The 19300-nt window shown below is 39.1% G+C and overlaps 1 protein-coding gene across 4 annotated transcripts in view; it reads left to right on the top strand.

Moving 5' to 3' along the window:
- The window catches only part of ACBD5 (acyl-CoA binding domain containing 5), a gene marked incomplete at its 3' end in the record, with an annotated part of 44062 nt that extends 25476 nt beyond the window's left edge, over window positions 1-18586 (top strand). For 2 of the 4 annotated variants that reach the window (XM_080386029.1, XM_080386031.1), the window contains 8 exons: window positions 5028-5165; window positions 5931-6131; window positions 6853-6959; window positions 8965-9241; window positions 10539-10738; window positions 12345-12395; window positions 12678-12787; window positions 16547-18586. In XM_080386029.1, coding sequence (XP_080242155.1) covers window positions 5028-5165; window positions 5931-6131; window positions 6853-6959; window positions 8965-9241; window positions 10539-10738; window positions 12345-12395; window positions 12678-12787; window positions 16547-16559 — 1097 coding nt within the window. Of the gene's footprint in view, window positions 1-5027; window positions 5166-5930; window positions 6132-6852; window positions 6960-8964; window positions 9242-10538; window positions 10739-12344; window positions 12396-12677; window positions 12792-16546 lie in introns of those variants that run through there. The other 2 variants (XM_080386030.1, XM_080386032.1) reach the window with 1 other exon arrangement.
- Between the last annotated feature and the right edge of the window lie 714 nt (window positions 18587-19300).

The raw sequence follows: 19300 nt of genomic DNA, 5'->3' as shown, positions 1-19300 counted from the left end.
CACTATCTCTTCCGCACAGAAGAGAGCCTAGCAAGTCCTGCTCATTCTCCCAGAGGGAAGTAGTACCAAACCTGGGGACATCATGGATCCTGGAATGATCTTACTGTTCTTGCAAGTTACTGTAAATATCTAAGAAGCAGGTATTCTTTGTGTTTGTTCTTGCACATGATTGTTGGCTAAGGTGTTGACAGTAAGTTGGCACAGCCTAAATTCATTGGTCTTACTGCATGTGCACCGTGTAACTGAGCAGCATGTGCTTGGTGGCCCTGTACTCTGGATGTCTGGTGGCCTTTGTGGAACTACCTGCCAGTGCTGGGAATGCCAGTGGGGCAGCTGCTGTTCTCCCTGGGCTGCTTGCTTTCAGGAAATCCCAGGCAGGTTGTCTCTGCTGGCAGAAGGCTCAGGAGCATCAGGGAGGAGGGAGATCTTAAGTCAACTGAAACCTTGGTAACCTTACTTACATGGAACGTACTCTGAAAATGTGAGGGAACAGGTGTTGGTTGGAGATGGTATGGACGGAGATGAGAAACTCCGTTGATATTGAAAAGTGTAAAGGTCCAGGATGGCTTGTCAGTAATCCTAAATACCGTATTTGCAAGTTAATATAAATCTCTGAGAAGCTGCTATTTATCTGTATTTGTTCTTATCCACAAACTATTGTTTTGATGTTTATAAACGTTACGTTAAATAAAGACATTCATATTGTTGACTAAATTGTTTCATGAAATACAGTGGCATCTCTTCAAGTGTACAGCTGAAAAACATATAAGCAGTGATAGGAATGCTGGCAAAATAAGACTGTAGTGTTTTGGAATATATTAAAAATAAAACTGAGGGGCTTCTTTTTCTGTTACAGTAAAGCTTAGGAAGACTAAACAACAAAAAAGGAAAACTGTATAGAGGAAGATCTGGCTGCCACAACCTGCGTACTTAGGGAATACATTTTTCGGGGAACTTACACTTAATGCACTTAAAATTAAAAGTGGTGAAACAGGGGAAGTTAAGGAATTTTGTATTTTTATGTCTCTATTGTTGACAGACCCTTCTAAAATCTCTTTTTTATTTGTGATGGCAGCTTGAGTACTGTAGAACAGATGTTACAGAGCAGGCAGGGGCCCTGGAAATTTTCTTTGTAGTGTGCTTTATTAAAAAGAATGGAAGGAAATGAGGGTATAGGAACTCTTGTTCTTCTAGCTGAAGAGCTTATTGCTCCCAGATGCTTGAATGTACCTCTCCTTTCTTACTGCATTCACTCCTTGCAGTATTTTGGATACACCCTTTTTAAAAAGGAGGTAGAGATTTGTATAACCAAGTGTATTGGAAATGGCAGAACATGGTTGCATAAACTTGGAATTGAAACAGGGAGCCTGCTTGGATCCATAACAGGCAGGAAGCATCAGGTTATGATGGCAAGAAAAGAATTGTAGTTACTTGATCAAACCAATTTTGTATAGTGTATATGGCTCTCTGAGACTTTATATAAAATGTAGGTCATGGAAATGATCTTTTAGTGGCCAAGATTTTACTGCTATTGAGTAGATAATAATTAAGTCATGGAATTTTACAAAAGCACATAATTTTTATTAAATAAGGGTGTACACAGCTAGTTAAATGTTTTATGATGCGTTTCACCTGCTGTTGTAGACTGTCTCATGATCGCTGGTATTTGCAAAGAATGTAAAAGGCTGTAGGACTTGTGTGAGGATGCTGTGTTGTGCTAACTCAACCATCAGTACAGCTCCAGCAGTGCATGCTAATTTTGTATAAGAAATACGTGCCTGTTCAGAAAACCAGAAATACAAGGCATTTGAGAAAAACCTGCTAAGCTAGGTTTTATTTGTAAAATTACTCTCGAGCTGGGGCAGACCCACAGAGGTATTTAAGCTTCTAACTGCTATCTGGGTAACAAAAATTGCCTTGAAATATGTGGGGAGTTAGAAATCAAATACATATTTTTGAGAAACTTGTCCCTGCTATATAGGTCATTGAGAAGAATTGTAGTGCTGCCTTTAAATAATGTATTTAGAATTTCTCTTAGGAAATCTCTTAATAAAGCTGAAATGAGAAAATAAACATCTAGTGAAAGCTTGTAGAGAGGCTGTGTGTCTGTTCTTCACACCCTTTCTTTCTTGGCGTTTTCTTTTGTTAAATCCTTCTTCCTTCTGTTTGCATGTTGTTAGTATTACACAGCTCTTACTATATAGCATTAAAAAAACCCAAACCCGAACAAAAAACCCCAAAACCAAACCCCACCAAAAACCCAAACGGTCCAGGCTTTTATAGAGCATAACTCCTTGAATGGCTACAGAGCAGTACAGCTTTGATTTAGAAAACTCTCACAAATGTCACGGTTCAGTGTTGTAGGCAGTGAGATGAAAATAATAAACCAAGAGGGATTCTCTAAGTATCTAAACCGGGGCAGCAGAAAAAGCTGCTAACCTTTTGCCTGCAGTTGAAGTGGGTAAACAAGAATAAAGGGGTGGATGGATGGCTGGGATTAGCACAAGGCATATAAAGTTTTAAAAGCTTGCTTGACTTGTATCATTTGTATTAGAAGATACATGCCTCAGGAAGTAGCTACTAACCTGTCAGCAGGGACTGTAGAAGTCACTACTACTTGGCTCTGTTTAGTCTTTAACCCTGTCACCTCCAGTATTATTCATTATTGCTGCTTTCTTGGCAGATGCTTGGAGTAAAAAGGAGGATGGCAGCAAACCATGGTTTTTACGATGTAGTAAAAGTAATTGGGGATGGATGTGACGAGGATAGCAGTGTAAGGGTTCTGAGGAACAGTACGCAACAAAGCGTGGTATTTCAAGTGGCCAGAACTGTGTGCCATGCTGTGTTCTGCAGGCTCTGTCAGCGATGCCTCTTCATGGTCTTTAGGAGCATTGCTGCTAAGAGTGACTGTGGAAGAAATACGATCCTGATGGATTTCAGTTATTTGGGTGTTCCATGGCATGATACCGTGAATCTGTTACTGCTGATACTTTCTTCCAGTTTCACCTATTTAAATGTATGTGATGTATCACTTGGAAGTTCCCCAAATGAATGATTTCCTTACTGAAATTAAGTGAAGAGAGAACATGCTTGAATGTTCAAAAACCTTCCCTTCAAAAAGGAAAAAAGTACATCTTAAGAAAAAAAGCTTATGATATAGCTGGGGCTCTTTACAATATCTTTGGTAGTGTGAGTTTTACAGTTTTAATTCGCCTTACTTCACAGCTAAATGTTCCTCCTAGTCTGGTCTTTCCTGTTTACTCCCACGACTGGGTAGGACACATGGATGATTGTGCCCCCGCTCCCTTTTTGTTTCAAAGGGAGGGGTGATGCCTGCCTGACTGTGCCCAGGGAGCTGTGGCTGTGCTTAATGCATGTGTTGTGAGGACTTAACTGCTACCTTGTCCTCCTCATGCTTCTGATTCTCAGAAAAAAGTCTTGAGAATTAGGTTTCCAGTAGATGAAGCATGCTTATGAGAAATAAACTGGAAACATGTTGGGATTTTTCTTTTGTGAAACAAATTTCCTTGCAAGTAAGAAGTGTTTTTCAGTGAGGAGAAAATGAGCATAGGCTTGCTTATATTCTTGTCATCTGCAAGACAGACAATAGCTTTGCCACTTTGCTTTTTACAATAAAGAAGCGTTTTTTAAAATCTTCAGATAAAAGTTGGATTAAATCTGCCCAAAACAGTGAGGTAGGGTGCCCATAGAAACCTTACCTTGCATTAAAACTTAAGGTGAACAGGATATTTAGCATATTATTTCTATTCAAGAGCTTATGTTATTTTGCCTTTTTTTTTTTTTTTTAAGCACTAATACCACGCTTTGAAACTAGAAGAATGCAGGAAGGCCCTTCATTGCACAATTAAAGCAGAAAACCCTTAGCTCTAAACTACCACGCAGTAAAGAAAGTAGTGGAGCTGGTTTGGCAGCTCCAGTGTAATTGGATATTATTTTGTTGTTTAATGTTAAGCCTAAACATAAGAATTAATCTTTCAAGGATATGACAAGGGAATGTAGAAATTATGCAGATGGAATGCTGTGGTGAGAAAACAGTCAGAATTCAGCCCTGGAGTCAACATGTAAGCTGTGCAAGTGTCTCGCACAAACTGTCCCCTCTTTGTACCTTAATCACTCTGTCATAACTTAGGAGGCTGAAACGATCATCAGGATCTTTTTTACAGGAGGTGGTAGAATTGTCCCTTAAATCCCCCACATTTTTAAAGAATCTTTACCTTGTGATTCTTTATACAGTCAGAGTAAATTGTTTGTGATCCTTGGAGTAATCAAAGATGCGGAAAACAAGGATTTAGCAGTTACTTTGTCTAATTAAAGATTTGGCTTTTAAAATATTTATGTAATTAGTCATGCAAACAGATGCTCAGTGTATTTATTTCATCATCTTTTTCACTGAAATCAGAGAATTTATTTCCATGTGCCCTTTGCTAAGATAAAGACCTGTATAAACTTGGGTCTTCTTACCGCATTTTGCATCTGCTTAAATTGCTGCAGGAGAAGATGCATGGGGTATTGTGCTTACCTTCTTTGGAATCCTGTTGCCCACATAATTGAATAGAATGTTTCAAAATCTGGCTTTGAATTGAGAGCAATTTTGAAGTATTTCAGCTCAAAAGGGAACTTCTATAAAAACATTACCTTTTGGGTTTAAAAGAGCATGGCCACATTGGTCCTAGCTAAACGTTACTACAGCTGTACCATAAGTGTGGGTAATAGGCTTGGTCTGAGACTCGGTAGTGAAATTGGCCAGCTGTCTCTCTGCAGGAGGCTTCCTCAGAATCATTGAGAATCTCTGCATCGGTAGTCAGGCACTCTGGTGAGCTACAAGAGAAACATTAAACCAATTAAGGAAGAGCTTACAGAAATGAAGCTGGCATTATTTGGTACATCTTCTAATACGGAAATACTTTTGTAGACCTACGAGTAATAGTTGGAGGGATTGGGGGGAGGGCTGTATGTCTGTTTCTTTTAAATTACATCTTTTTTTTCCTCTTTGAACTTTTTCTTAGACCTTAGCAATGTTATGAATTCCACTTCAAATATAAAGGCTGTGAATGGAAAAGCTGAAAGTAGTGATAGCGGAGCAGAATCAGAAGAGGAAGGGCTTCGTGAAGAGGAAGAAAAAGAACTGCAGCTAAATGGAAAGGGTATGTTTTCTGCACTTGGACCATTATCTCTTCCAAAATTATTCTTAAATACCTAAGTGGCAGGAAATCAGAAAGGATCATGAATGCTGTCCTTCTTCAGGAGAATTAGGTGGAAATACATGTGGATGTATGTGTGAAAATGGCAGTGTCTCAAGTTGGGTTTTAAGACTTAGAACTAGTACAAATTTGTGAGCTGTGCCGTGCAATTTCTGACTCAGCTAGAAAGTTCTGTCAGTAGTTTAGCTAAAAGTCTGAATTGTTCTGGATTTTGTTGCCTGTGCTGTTTGTAAGAGCTGTGAATGGCTACATGGGCTGTAAGAGTAGAATTGAAAATCACTTTTTTTTTTTTCCTTCAAACAAAATAAATCAGAACTTTCACTGAGATTCATTTAGGGGGTACATAAAGAGTTTTGAGAAATACCAGCATCAAGTAAAAACCAAATGAAATTATATATTTAGAATTGTATAGTTTTTTTCCTCCGAGGACGTTAGGATTATTATTCAGTTTATCAAAGACATCAACTTTGGATCTGCTTACTTACATTTTAAAGATCATTTGCTTTTTATTCAAATTAAATTTTATATTTACGCTTTTTACAAGAACAGAACAATCCCTGTGACTGTGAATCTAGGAGCACTTACATATTTTGTTCTGCAGATACATTATACATACAATCCATTAGAAAGTTAACTACTTGGAGAAATGTATTGCAAGCTATTAGGTGCATAGCTTTTTATTTGCAAGGTTTCCTTGTTCTTTTACAGACTATAAGAATGTGAAACCAGAATCTGCAGCTGCTAAGGATTTGGAAAGTATTGTCTCTAATGGCTGTTACAAGGACAGCTTCATCCCAGATATGCAGAACGTCCTCCAGACCAAATCTGCCCTGAATGGCTTGAACCAGGAGGAAGAAATAAAGAAAACAGAGCCAAGCCTGGAAATAGCTAATAACGGTGCTCACCAAGGTATTGTCCTTGCAAGACCATGTTTTCAGTTGCACATGTTTTTAATGGAAAAATTTTCTTGAAAGCTTAATCCTGGGGTTCAGAGACTAGCAATGGTGTCTTCCAGTTGTAGAAACCTGAAGAAAGAATACTCCAAAATAAAACATCAAATGAGTCTTTAAATAAGTTTAAAATACATCTTCGTAGGAGGTCCTACGAGAAAGAGAGAGATTGAATTAGGAGACAAAGAAGCGCAAAATCACAGAAGTGCAATTGTTTTAAAATGATTATGCTACCTATGCAAATACTGTTTGCCTTTGACAGCTAATTTGTAGTGAAATGAAAATGACTAGTATCTTATTTGTCATTCTCAAAGGCTGAACATACTGTAAGTGCCAGTTTATTGAAACTGATGTCTAAAGATATAATTTTAAAACTAACAGGTAGTTTTAGGCAAAACTGCTTTGTACTGAGCTTGGGAAGGAGAGTGGAATGAACAAGGTAGAATTAAAATTATCAACTTCTAATGCAGAAATGCCAATATGAGGTATAGTTTTCCCATTAGTAAAAGTTTTATGTAATTCCTGTGTTACCTCTTCATTCAGGATCTAACTTTAGGATGACAGTTGTAAATAAAAGGGGCATAAGTTGAAGCTCATGTAGACTTTTTAACTCCTTGCTTTACTCTTTGACAGGATAGGTTCACATTTACGAAACATGCGCATATCTCCTTTCCATACAGGTGCAAATGAAGAGAATACTGAAGAGGTCTCAGCAGCTCAGCACTTAACCAGTGATTCAGACAGTGAAGTTTATTGTGACTCTATGGAGCAACTTGGACTAGAAGAGGTAGGGTCTTAGTATTCCTAGGTGTATTTTGAAACTGGTATGCTTACTTTTAAATAGGTTCCTATCTATCAGGTGAACCTGGACACACAGAGGTGAAGTAACTTGTGTGCCTTCCTCCTGTTTGGACTATAGTTTTTTTGATTTTTTTATTGTCGGTCTTTTACAACTTGATTACTACTGATCTAAAAGCCTTGAAATTTTTGCCCTCAGAGAATTTGTGAGGGGAAGGTACTGAAAACAGCAGTACAAAGAAACCAAGGGCTGTGACCACAGATTAATTTAGGGTCTCATAACATATAGGGACCAGAATCCATCTGGATCCAACTCCTCTTAAGAAGCAATGGGTGTCTTTGCCACACTGAAGTTTTTGCATGTTCTTTTTCTGGCCTGATGAATCCTGCATTTGTTTCTTAGAATAAATAGAGAGTAAGCTTTAGCAGGTGGCCTGTAGGCCAATGCCTGAAAGTGGCTTAGGTCTAAAGAAGTGGGAGATGACAATGATTTCTGGATTCTCTTGTACTCTCTTTAGCCATAATATGTGTGTCTGACTTTCATGTAAAAGGTGGGCACCAACTATGCTGGCTTAGTTTTGACTGAATTTGTGCTCCTGCTTATTGTGTGAACTGCAATCTTAGTTGGCTTACTGGCTTGGACCTCCTTCAGAGGTCCAGTTTAGGTGTGGACTTGCAGATTGTACTCACCTAGTTTCCTGATTCTGGGGAGGAATATATGAATGATGCATGGGATCAGAAAGACCAGTAAGCACTCTAATACTGCATCATTCTCTTGTCTAGCTGTTTCTTGAGGATCTAGAGAATTCCATTTAGCAAATCAAAATTCTACTGAGTAATGAAGTGTGTTGGGAAAGGTGATTTGGTAGAAGTGCTGCAAGTACTCTTACCTAAGTGGTTTCCCAATCATCTTATTGAGTATTGTTCAAGCTTGTTTGAGATTCTTTAATTGAAGTGGGTGGATAATTTGTTAAAGAGTTTCTCAACCTGCATGAGAAAAGTTCTAGTTTTGAACAAAATAACAAATGTTCAGGTATATGTAAATAAATATACAAGTGGAACAACAGTTGGATCAATTCAGACTGAAGAGGTTCATTTAAATAATTAAATACAGCTTTGTATTGGAAAATATGTAGCAAACACTCTGTCCTTCAATTCTGATGATACAGGTTTATGAACTGCTGTTTCACAAACAGGATTTTGGCAGAAGATTACATTTCATTGCCCCCCTTTTGGTTATTTTGGCTTTTTCGTGGAGTTATTTTTCAGCTAGCTGAGGTCTCCAGTCTGCTTCAGCGTATACTTGTCCAGTGCTTGTCCTTGCACTGAACAAAGGGTTCCTTGTACCATCTTAAGGCAGTCCTGTTGGCAGAGCATGTAATTGTGACCTGATCAATGCATATCTCATCCATTTTTAATATCTTCCTACAGTACCACCAATTTTGAGTAAGAATATGATGGAATACTGTGCCTTTTTTTTGTTTGGTGAGAGGTACAGGGTGCAGCCAAGCTTTTTGGAACAAGTTGATGTGATGCAATGTGATCCCTTTACTGTAAGTGTAACCACTGCCTACTCAAGGTTGCTGATAGCATGTGACTTTTGAAAGCATGGCTCACAAATGCGAGTTAGGATACTACTTGATATCCTAACTGTTTAGGAAGCAAAGCCAGTTTTACAAGGGAAAACTGAAGATTTTCAGATCTTAATGTTCTATTTTAGTAATTACTGAGTATTACTGTGTGTTGGAAGTGTCTACAGTGATTCCAAGTGGTGTCACTGTTTTGAGAATATTTGCCTCAAACACATTTTCAGTCTGAGAAGGACATTTAGGCAATAGTAGGCATGTTCTACTGGACAACAACTGCTCCTGTTAAAAGAAAAGTCTTAATTCTGGGCAAACTAAAGTGAAACTCGAGACGATGCGTCTTCCTTTTTTTTTTGGTTAACTGTCATATTTTACAGAATTTAATTACTTGCTAATGTTAATTTGTAGCCCTTGGAGATCATCACATCAGCTAAAGGATCTTTAAAGCATTCATCCCATTTCTTGGATGTAGATCACAGTCTTCTGTTAGAAAATACGGATTTTCCAAGGCGTGCTTGCATGACTTACGGGAATCTCCAACCTGGAAATACTGTAGAGGGGCCAGCTCAAGAACAGGGTGAAGTCAAGTGTGGAGGAGAAGATGGCAAAGCCAGTAATGGGGGCCCTCACAAGGAGAAGAAAAGTGGAGAAAAAGCAGATTTCTACGGTGTCAGAAGAGGGAGAGGTACTGTGCATGCTGCTTTTGTGTTCCCCACTCTCCTGACTGCCAAAAGTCACTGGTGCTGGAGAAGTACTTGTCAACATTCTCCAGTAAGGTGGTCGGTCATGCTGTATAGTGCTTCTGTCATTCACAATAAAAAAGATAACAAAATCCTAATTACAGTGGGTAGCAATCAGTTGTGTCTTCAGAGTATTTATTTCATTCATAGTAAGTATTACAAAAGGATTTTCTTGTGCTATAGAGATCTTGTATAAGCACGTTGGCTTCTTCTGTTTTGGCTTCCCTTAAAACTCCAGCTGCTGTTCATGGCACCTGTCTGTTTAGAAATTTAATCTTCAAAAGCTGTCTGTGCATAAGAAGAGTTTCTTTACAAGTTACATATTTATTTTTAAATGCATATGCATTTATATCTCTATGGTGTCTTTACTTGAAACCATGGAACATCTTGGAAAGGTATCAGTGATGCATTGTTTTCTATATAATTGGAGTGTTAGCCACGCTTCTGAGTGACTCTGATACTATCTATTGTGATTCGTAATAAGATGTTCAATTTCTGTTGGATCTCCGCTCTTTTTAATTCCCTAATACTTCTAATACTGTCACCTAGGCGTAGTACCATATGCCAGTGGTATGATCTACAAAGGGTAAAGATTATTGTACAAAAAAAAAGGCAGGAAGTATTTTATATATATGTATGCCTTTTTGTATGGCACCTGTATGTAATCAGATGCAAAATTAAAAAGAAAATCCATTTATGTGGCAAACTGTTGTGAAGGGTATATTATAGTTTAACCCTCTCCCCTTCTCTCTTTTGTTGTTTTACTTAGGTTTGCTGCTTGCAGGCAGAAACATGATAGGCTAGCTGTACATAGTTTAAAGGAGTACTGTAGGTTTCAAAGAATTATCTTTTCTCATTAGTCTATTCCAGTGTTCTTTGTTTTCCAGCTGGAAACTGCCAAACTTAAAACACACCTTCCCTTGATAATAAGACAGATATTACTTTTTGCTAGGACAGAATTTACTGCTGAACTTGACTGGATGTAAATTAATAATTTTTTGCTAAATGTTTATGCATTTCTAGGACCTTGAATGACACTGTCACACTGAGGCTGTAGGGAAACATCTCAAATGATGTTGCAGTAACCTCCCAGTGCTTTTGAACTGTCTGAACATAGTATGACTAGGAGTACCACACTGAGCTTGGGAGGGAGAAAGCTGAACTGTTAAAATAAACATTTTCAGTAAGAGTTGGTAGCCCATCCTGTGGTTTATCTATCTATTTTTTTCTCCCTCAAAATAGGGCATAGACTTCAGCCTCTAGGAGATGGTTCACAAGGTGGTCAGATGGGTAGTGGAGGGGACGGAGAGCGCTGGGGATCCGACAGAGGACCCAGGGGTAGCCTCAATGAACAGATTGCAGTAGTGCTGATGCGATTGCAAGAAGACATGCAGAATGTCCTTCAGAGGCTGCATATGCTGGAGGCGGTTACAGCATCACAGGTATTATTCACTGAAGTTATTCGATTACTTTTTATTAAATGTCCTTGGATATGTTTATGCTTTTTAAAATTAAGATTTCAGACAATATTTTCTTAAACTGCGGAGACATTTCAGTTACATTCTGTAGTTTATTCCAACTTATAATTTCTTACTGGTACCTAGTCTCAGGAGCACAATTCAGAACCCTTTTACATGTGAGCAGAAACATGCATTTTGACCTAAATATTAACCATTTATTATTATACTGATTTCTGATCAGACTAATCTTAGCCATAGTTATTGATACACTTTACATAGCTGCTACGTGGAGATTTCCTAGTTAATGTTAGTAATAAGTGATCCCAGATAATTTTTTGATCAGTAGATCTCAAAGCATTTTCAAAGTGAGAAATTATCTTAATCTTCCAGACTGGTAAACATTTGCAATGCAGAACTTCTGATTTCATTTTTCAGTTAGCAGAAGTCTGATTCTTCATAGCATTCTTGCTCCGCAAAGTAATCCAGCTTTCTTGGAATTTCACATCATGTATACAAGATAGGCAAAAGAAGTCTTAAGCAAATATAGATATTTATTGATATAGTGTTTCTTTTTCCTTCTGTTTCAATGGAAATGCTGTATATTCAGGAGAATAGAATATGCTGTGAGTATAGTTGAACCAGCAACCCAGTGTTTGGTTTTGTTTGACTTACTGATGTATTTTGATCTACCTGGGAATGAAAGAGCTGTACAAGCAGTATCCTATGGGATGCATACTCCAAATCTAAGGCAGCCAGGGAAAAGGATTTATTAAAACCATGATCTCACTCCATCACAGCTATTCAAGAATCTGATGTTTGAATACAGAATGATATTCTTTTTTTTTTGCCTGAGCAATATATGAAGAAACAGTAAAAGATTCTTCCCCAGCAGTTCATGCTGTGCTTGCTACCCCTACCTAAGAAGAAGCAGAAGCTTCTTTATCTAAGAACTTTATCTAAGTCACACTTAGATAAGTTAAGAAACACCTAGAAAACTGACTGCTTTGTTTTTGTGGAAGCACCACAATAGTGTATGGGAATAGCCTTGAAAAGTTTCTGGTACTTCCCATTTTCTGGATTGCCTGGAAGATTTGGAACAGAGTATTCTCATTCCTTTATGCCGTTAGACATGCCTGTAGCTATAGCTAAGGGCAGACTGAAACAGTGCTTTTTGCCTTTGTATAGACTGGGGTTGAAACATGTAATCATACAAATTAGGCTGCTGGGATTTCTGCTCTGTGCTGCACCTGCGGGGACTGGACCAGAGTTGAGGAAGTTGCAATGACCAGTTGGGCAGGGAGGCTTTGCAAAACTGTAAAGAGATCCATTAAGTGATGCCGATTCATTTTTTAACACACAGAAATGTGATAAAAATGCTAGAAAGGGTAATGGAAACGTGAGAGGTAAGTTGGAAACTTGAGTGGTGAAAGGAGGGTTGCAGGGGTGTGGTTCTGTTCCTTAAACTGTCATATATGCAGACTGCAAAGCCTTCACACGGTGAAAAACTTCATATTCACATTTTGTGAAGCAGAAAAATTTTGATTGCAGTTTCCTTTTTATACTTACCAGCTTTTGTTTGTATTTAAAGGCAAAATCTGCAGCACTACACTCAAATTATCAGCCTGCCTCCTCTGTCAAGGTGAGATATTATTTTTCTATTTGTAAAAAGCAGTGTGAATGGTGAAAGCAGATGAAATGAATATTTTATGTCTAGCTCTTAGGATGTGCTTTTCATATTGTCTCTCTCTTGACAAGGAGATAAAAAATAATCTGTGTCTGAAGAAGTTATTTGATAATCTTTTTTCTGGTCTTACTAGTGTTTTCTGCTTTGATATGGTAGTATTTGACGTGATTGAGAAGCATGTGGTGTTCAGTGTGTGCACACAGATTGCTGACTAGAATTTTTTTCTGTTTTCCTTAGAAACCATCATGGTGGCCCTTTGAAATTTCTCCGGGTATTTTAGCTTTTGCTGTCGTATGGCCATTTATTGCCCAGTGGTTGGTACATGTGTATCTTCAAAGAAAGCGAAGGTAAAGATGTGCATTCAGTAGGGCATATATATAGTGTATTTCATCTGTTTAAACCCATACGTAGTATATCATGTTATGTAGACAGGACATAGAGTACTGCCTTCGTGCATAAGAAGAATGCAAGGGTGTGCGCTCAGTAAGGCTTTGACAGTGTATCTGGAACATCAGGTCAGTATCAAAATAAGGAGCTTGATAACAATTGCTTTGATAAAACCTGTTTCCTTGAGTTCTTTGTTTCAAGACATGTCTTGCTTAGTGTTGCATTGTATGCGTCAGTGACTCATAGCTCTGAAGATACAGGCTAAGGCAGATTGTAGAGTCCTTTGGTATGGTTATGATAGGAAGGTGCATGTTTCAGTCCCAAGAACTCAAGCCAAATGCGCAACAAGAAATTCTGGAAGCTAACAGGAGTGCTTTCCATTAGCTGGGAATTCTAGGAAGAGACTTGTATAGTTGTGTTTGCTTTGAAGGTTTCTCAGCGTAAGAATGTATTGGTTAATTTTACTTCATAAGTGGTATGCTTTATATGTGGCAGTTTAGGTTAAGTCCACGAAATGTGATGCAGGATAAATAATTTCAGTGTGCATACATAAGTGGGTGAGGCTGGATAGCTTGGAAGTGTCTTCATGACACTGTCTGATACTCTCACTCCCAATATCCTCTTGAGCCATTTTCACTGCTTCTAGACTCTAGTCCCCTCATGCCACCAGAAAAATTTTTCCTATCATATCCTTTGCAAAGTCCCATCTGTCAGCTATTTCTCATTCAACATTTGCTAGCACCTTACTACGATATTTTTGTAACCTCTACTTTGACTTCCTTCAACTGAAGGACAGTTGTACTCTCATCTTACCTTTTTTAACTCTCAAGTGAGTGTTCTCTAGTTGCCATGTACTTCAACCTCACACCTGACTTTGTTACCTTAGCATACCGTTTTTTCCTCTCTGTCAGTATGCAGAGTCTGCATATGTGTGGATCTTACTGCAATTAGCTGAAGTTGTTCTGGCTTTTTTGATATTTGACAGTTTTATGGTATAGTTTTCTCTCACCTGGTAAATCACAGAAACACAGAATGGTTGAGGTTGGGAGGCACTTCTGGTGGTCATCTGGTCCAACCCCCCTGCTCAAGCAGGGACACCTAGAGCCATTTGTTCAGGACCATGTCCAGATGGCTTCCAAGTAGCTCTGAGGAGGGAGACTCGCACAACCTCTCTGGGCAGCCTGTGCCAGCGTTCATCTCTCCTTATAGGAGAAATGCTCCAGTCCCTTTATCATCTTCATGGCCCTTCACTGGACTCTCTCCAGTATGTCCATGTCTCTCATAGCCAGAACTGGACACAGCCAGGTGTGGCCTCACCGGGGCTGAGTAGAGGGGAAGGATCACCCCCCTCGACCTTCTGAGAGGGATAATACAGCTCGCCAGTGCCGTTGGCCTTCTTTGCTTCAAGGGCACGTTGCTGGCTCATGTTCCGCTTGGTGTCCACCGGGACCCACATGTCCTTCTCTGCCAAGCTGCTTCCCAGCTGGGCAGGCCCCAGTATGTACTGGTGGCCTTGTTCCTCCCCAGGTGCTGGACTTCCCCTTGTTCTTCCTGAGGTTCCTGTCAATGCGTTTTTCCATCCTGTTGAGGTCCATCTGGATGGCAGCACCACCCTCTGGCATATCAGCCACTCCTCCCAGTTCTATGTCATCTGCAAATTTGCTGGGGGTGCACTCTGCCCCATCATCCAGGTGATTAATAAAGACGTTGAACGCACGCACTGCTAATTACTGGCCTCCAACTAGACTTCTGTCACTGATCACCACCCCCTGAGCCCAGCCCATGGTGTTGTAAACGATACGATGCCCACAAAGGCTACAGCTCTGCCAGGGAGTTACCCTGCCTCAGAGCTGTCATTAGCAGCATTGGTGTTAATTGCACTGCCTAATGCAACTAGAGATTGTGCTACTAAGGTTTTTAGGCAGTTACACGTTTTCCTTATTTCCTGCGCTGGTAAACAGAGATTGCCATTTCATCAGCAAGGACAAAGTTTTTTAAGATCAGTACAATTTTTTTAGTGTCTTACGTGAGGCTCCCATGAACTTTTGTGTTATTTAGCTAATAGCTCTTGAATGGCCGTGTTCTCTCTCTGAACAGTATGCTGTTCTTGTAAACCTTTTTTGAGCATCTGTTCTGACCTCTAGCACCCTCAATCAATTCACAGGTTCAGTCAGAAATCAGTTTTTAGAAAAGCACCCTTTCTAGCAATTTTTGTAATATATTGTTCTAACGATTCAGAGCTTAAATGAATAAACAAATGGTAAATTATTTTTAGTTTGGATTTGTCGTCTTGCAGCTCTCATCCATTGGATTTTCCTAGATCTTTATCTAAGAGTCTGTAATGTGTTTTCCATGGTGGGTGCTTTATTACTATCATCAGGTCATCTCTTAATCTGTTGCTTAAACAAAACAGCTGGAGCAATTGGAATCTTATTTTAGGGTTTTTTCCAGCCTTGGGATGGTGCTGGTGGCTTCACAGTTTGTCAATACTCTTTTTGAGTTCTGGACACCAGGGTTTGTGCCACCGTCTACTAACGGTAATACCAGTCTCTGAAATACAGACAGTGCAGCCCTAGATAGTCCTTGGTTTGTTTACTCATTCATGGATTGTCTTAAAATGAGAAGAACTTCAAGAACAGAAACAACTAAAGAAATTTCTGTGTTCTTCAGCTTTGTTCTTTGTTTCTGAAGAAATCTACCCATAGCCAGAATTTAAGGATTATGCTTCTGCATCACCTTTCCACCTGGAGTTCCATCTCCTTTAGCAACGGGTAGGAAGTTGATCAGGTATACTCAGAGAGAAAACAGAATTGCAAAACAAGAGCCCTTCTCTGTTGTGCTGTTGCCAGTTTCAGCTTGTACTCTGTTAAGGTGTGTAAGCTTTTAGGCAACAGCTGTACACAGTACACATATTGACCGTATGTGTGTACTTTTAATTTTAAAGTACATAAACTGGGGCAGAAACCAGGAGCCTGTGCTACCGCGTGAGTGAGGTTTTCTCATGGTGAGGCTGTGGAGCCACAACTCCTCCACTCTTGTGCAGTGGAGCAAAATCCACGGAACTGGTGGAAGGAAGGCAGGCCGCCTGTAGCCAACAGCTTTGTTTAGCTCGTGTCCCTGGGAAGGGATAGCTCAGCTCACCTTAGCACCCTGCTGCACGGCCTTCTGCCTGGTTTAAGTCTTCTGAGCCTCTTAACCTGTCACTCATTTATGGGGAACTTCATGCTGAACATCTGGGTACTTACATTGGAGCCTTTACTGCAGAAAGCTTGAAAACCCGAATCCCAGGGGCTCTAAAACCAGATCACAGATAGAAATATATTTTTAGTAATAATTGAGAGTTCTTCAGATTCAGCTGACACTTTTAGAACATTCTGACTGCATGTTTTCTGGAGTCACTGGAAAATCAGCTCCTAAGCATTGCTGTGCTGTAGGCTAGCAAACCACTGACTGATGTGGTCAGGGACTGTTCTGAGGAATTTAATCTGCAGCTCAGAACTCTTAGTGATGCTCTGTACTTCTCATTGTAAATTGTGCCAGTTTTGTAAACTTGCAGATTGTTTTATAACTTGAGGGCAAATGTCAGGTATCTTGAAGCAGTGTTGTATTTTCATTGATTGGAAATCATCTACATGTAACCTTAATTGATTTTTTTTTTTATTTAGACAAAAAACATCTCATATGTGAAGGTACATTTATTTATTTGGTTCTTTTTCTAGAAAACTGAACTGAGAATTCATGACTTTGCTTGAAGACTTCTAGCAGAAGATAGCGCTGGAAAGCGAAGGAATTCTGAATTCTTATAGAATCTCAGAATCTGGGATGATGTTCTTTCTGTTATAGTAACATTTTGTACTACCTTTGAGCTAAACATTTAAGGATTAACATTATTGAAACTTGAATGATTCACGGCTCCTAGGTTACAAATAAATCCAACAATTCCATTCTCAAAACCATATGAACATTAATTATTTTGGAACATGCTTGCAGATGGGCCTTCAGTAATTACTGGTCTTGCTGATGTTAGATGATGAAGAAAGTAAAATCTTTGTAAAAGAATAAGTGAGAAAGATGTAAAACTGTCACTTTAATGTAGAAATAATTTTATAATCACAGCATCCCTGCCTGTTTTTCCACAGGTTTACATATTATCAAATGAAAGCACTAGTGAAGTATGAATCAAATACATTGTAAGCTGTTGGAAAAATATGATACAGCTCTGAGGAACTCAACTAGTTACCTTTGCTGCTAAACCAGTGTGAGGCAAATTTCCACGTGAACTGGTCAGAAATGAAATTGAATCCATCACTTATCCTTTTAAGATTGTAAAGGAGATTTGGGAATTTATGTGTCTTGAAAGTTAGAGCCATTAATAACAGGGACTGTTCAAATACAAGTTTGGAAACTGTGTGGTACAAGGGATCCATCTAAAGAGGCTGCACCTTATATTTTTAACTTTGGTAACTGTATACTTGTTGACAACAACTTGTTTTAACTCAAATATGTAGTTTAGGCACAAGGTGCTGGAAAATGAGATGAAAGCTATCTCTGTAATTATATCTCTTAAGAGCTGAAAAAGCTTAGTGCACTGTAAGTTTTCTGTTGTCAGTTTATGTCAAATTAAAATCAGATTTAATCTAGCCCTAATCCGTTGTGGACTTTTCCCAAGTCATATCACAGAAAATACCAGTTCTGGTATTGCTTTCTCTTACCCTTCTACTTCCTTTCAAAACAAAACTTTTCAGCTAATTTTGGTGCTGATTTCACACACCCCCACCCCCCTTTTCATGAACTATTTATTAACCAGAATGCAAACAGAATTACAACCTTGTGAAGTTTGCTTGATTAAAGCATGCTTTACGCTTTATTTTAAAAAATTCAATATATTGTCTAAATCTCTAGGAATGTACTAAAATTCGATTTGACAAAACACTAAGACATGCATTTGCTATGAAGAACTGTATCATAACAAAACCCCGTGTTTAAGATCTGAATCTTCAGAAATTTCACCATATTACTGATGTGCTTTCATCCTCCAGCTGGACTACATATTACAAATTTTTCAGGAAAGTTATTTTTCATCCTTCCTAAAAAAATCTTCTCCAGTTTGGAAAAGATTTTTCATACAAGCTATACTGTATAAAAACATAATCACAGAATTTAATGTTTGTTTTGCCAGAGCAATTTTAATCTTGTTTTTAGTCAAGTGTGGGTTTTTTTAAGAGTTACTTTTCCTACTCCTGATTTTCTTATTGTAAGGCTGAATTAAAAAATAAAATGGTCAGAACCTCTTTGAAGACTGCTGTAACAGTCAGATGGTTTCATGTGCCAGAGATCAGTTTGGGCATGAGATGTACTGACAACTCAGGTTTGAACAAAGCTTATGCTGGAAGGGAAGTTGCACTGTGACCTGAAGCCATGGTACCTGTAGCTTGAAGTTCTAGAGTGAGTGACGACTTCTCATAAAATGATAAAAATGATTATACAGGAAGGATACTCTAGCTTGAAGGTCACTAAAAAAAAAAAAATAATAAAAAAAAAAAAGCTCCCGCAGCAGCATGTCAATCGGATCGGATGAAGCACCCTGGAGTGCCTCCTGCCCTGGGCCATAGCCATGTTACACGTAGGTGTCTAGCTTTTAGAGATGGTATGGACATTCTCCAAGGTACTTACCTGTTAACTTCCTACTGAAATAACTGTAGGCACGTGCTATCCTTGTTATTTATTCATGTTTCAATAAATCAGTCCCTTACTATTTCGTATTTTATCTTGGACTTTCTTAATGTGTAATAAATGCTGTACATTGGATGCTTTGGCTGTACAGAAGAGGCTGCTGGTTACATGGTGAAGCAGCAGTCTCAGAAATTGTAATACAAGTCACTTTTATAACCATTTACTTGTACCTCACAACCGGGCCTCAGCTACTAGGAGTATCTCAAACTCCCTGTAACCTGAACAGATTTCCAGTTAGCTGGTGTTTCATCTTAAGTTAAGGAAAAAGATTTTCTTTATGATTTGCCCAGGTACAGAGAGACAGCTTTAACTTGGAGAAAGTGGCCGAAGCAGCTCACTGGAGCTTAGACGTGGGGTGGGGTGTTCCAGCTGGCACTCAAACCTGCGTTGCCTAGCACTGGCGAGATGTAAACCCAGCTCAAAATTTCACTTGTGAAGCAAATACCTGGCTCGTTTCCTGCTGTGAATCCAGCTCCAGCTGAAAAGCTTAGGGTTGCTCTGGATGAAGGCGTAGGGAAGATTTCCATGTGCTCAGGGTCCTGTTTCTCTCCTGCTCTGCACACTGTAGCAACACAGTATGTGCTGACGGAGATGGAGCCACTTGCCTTGTTCTGGTTACCACAGCAGAGCAGACTCCCAGCGGGAGTTACAGACCATCGAAGGACTCTTTGCTCTGCTGCAATTAAGTACAGAAACATAGCTTGTAATAAAGATTTCAGGAGGGTGGTGGCAAGTTATGA

The sequence above is a fragment of the Falco punctatus genome, assembly GCF_963210335.1.
Source record: "Falco punctatus genome assembly, chromosome: 4".
Classification (NCBI taxonomy): domain Eukaryota; kingdom Metazoa; phylum Chordata; class Aves; order Falconiformes; family Falconidae; genus Falco; species Falco punctatus.
The sequence above is the reverse complement of the archived record's forward strand: the minus strand, read 5'-3'. Positions and strand labels throughout refer to the sequence as shown.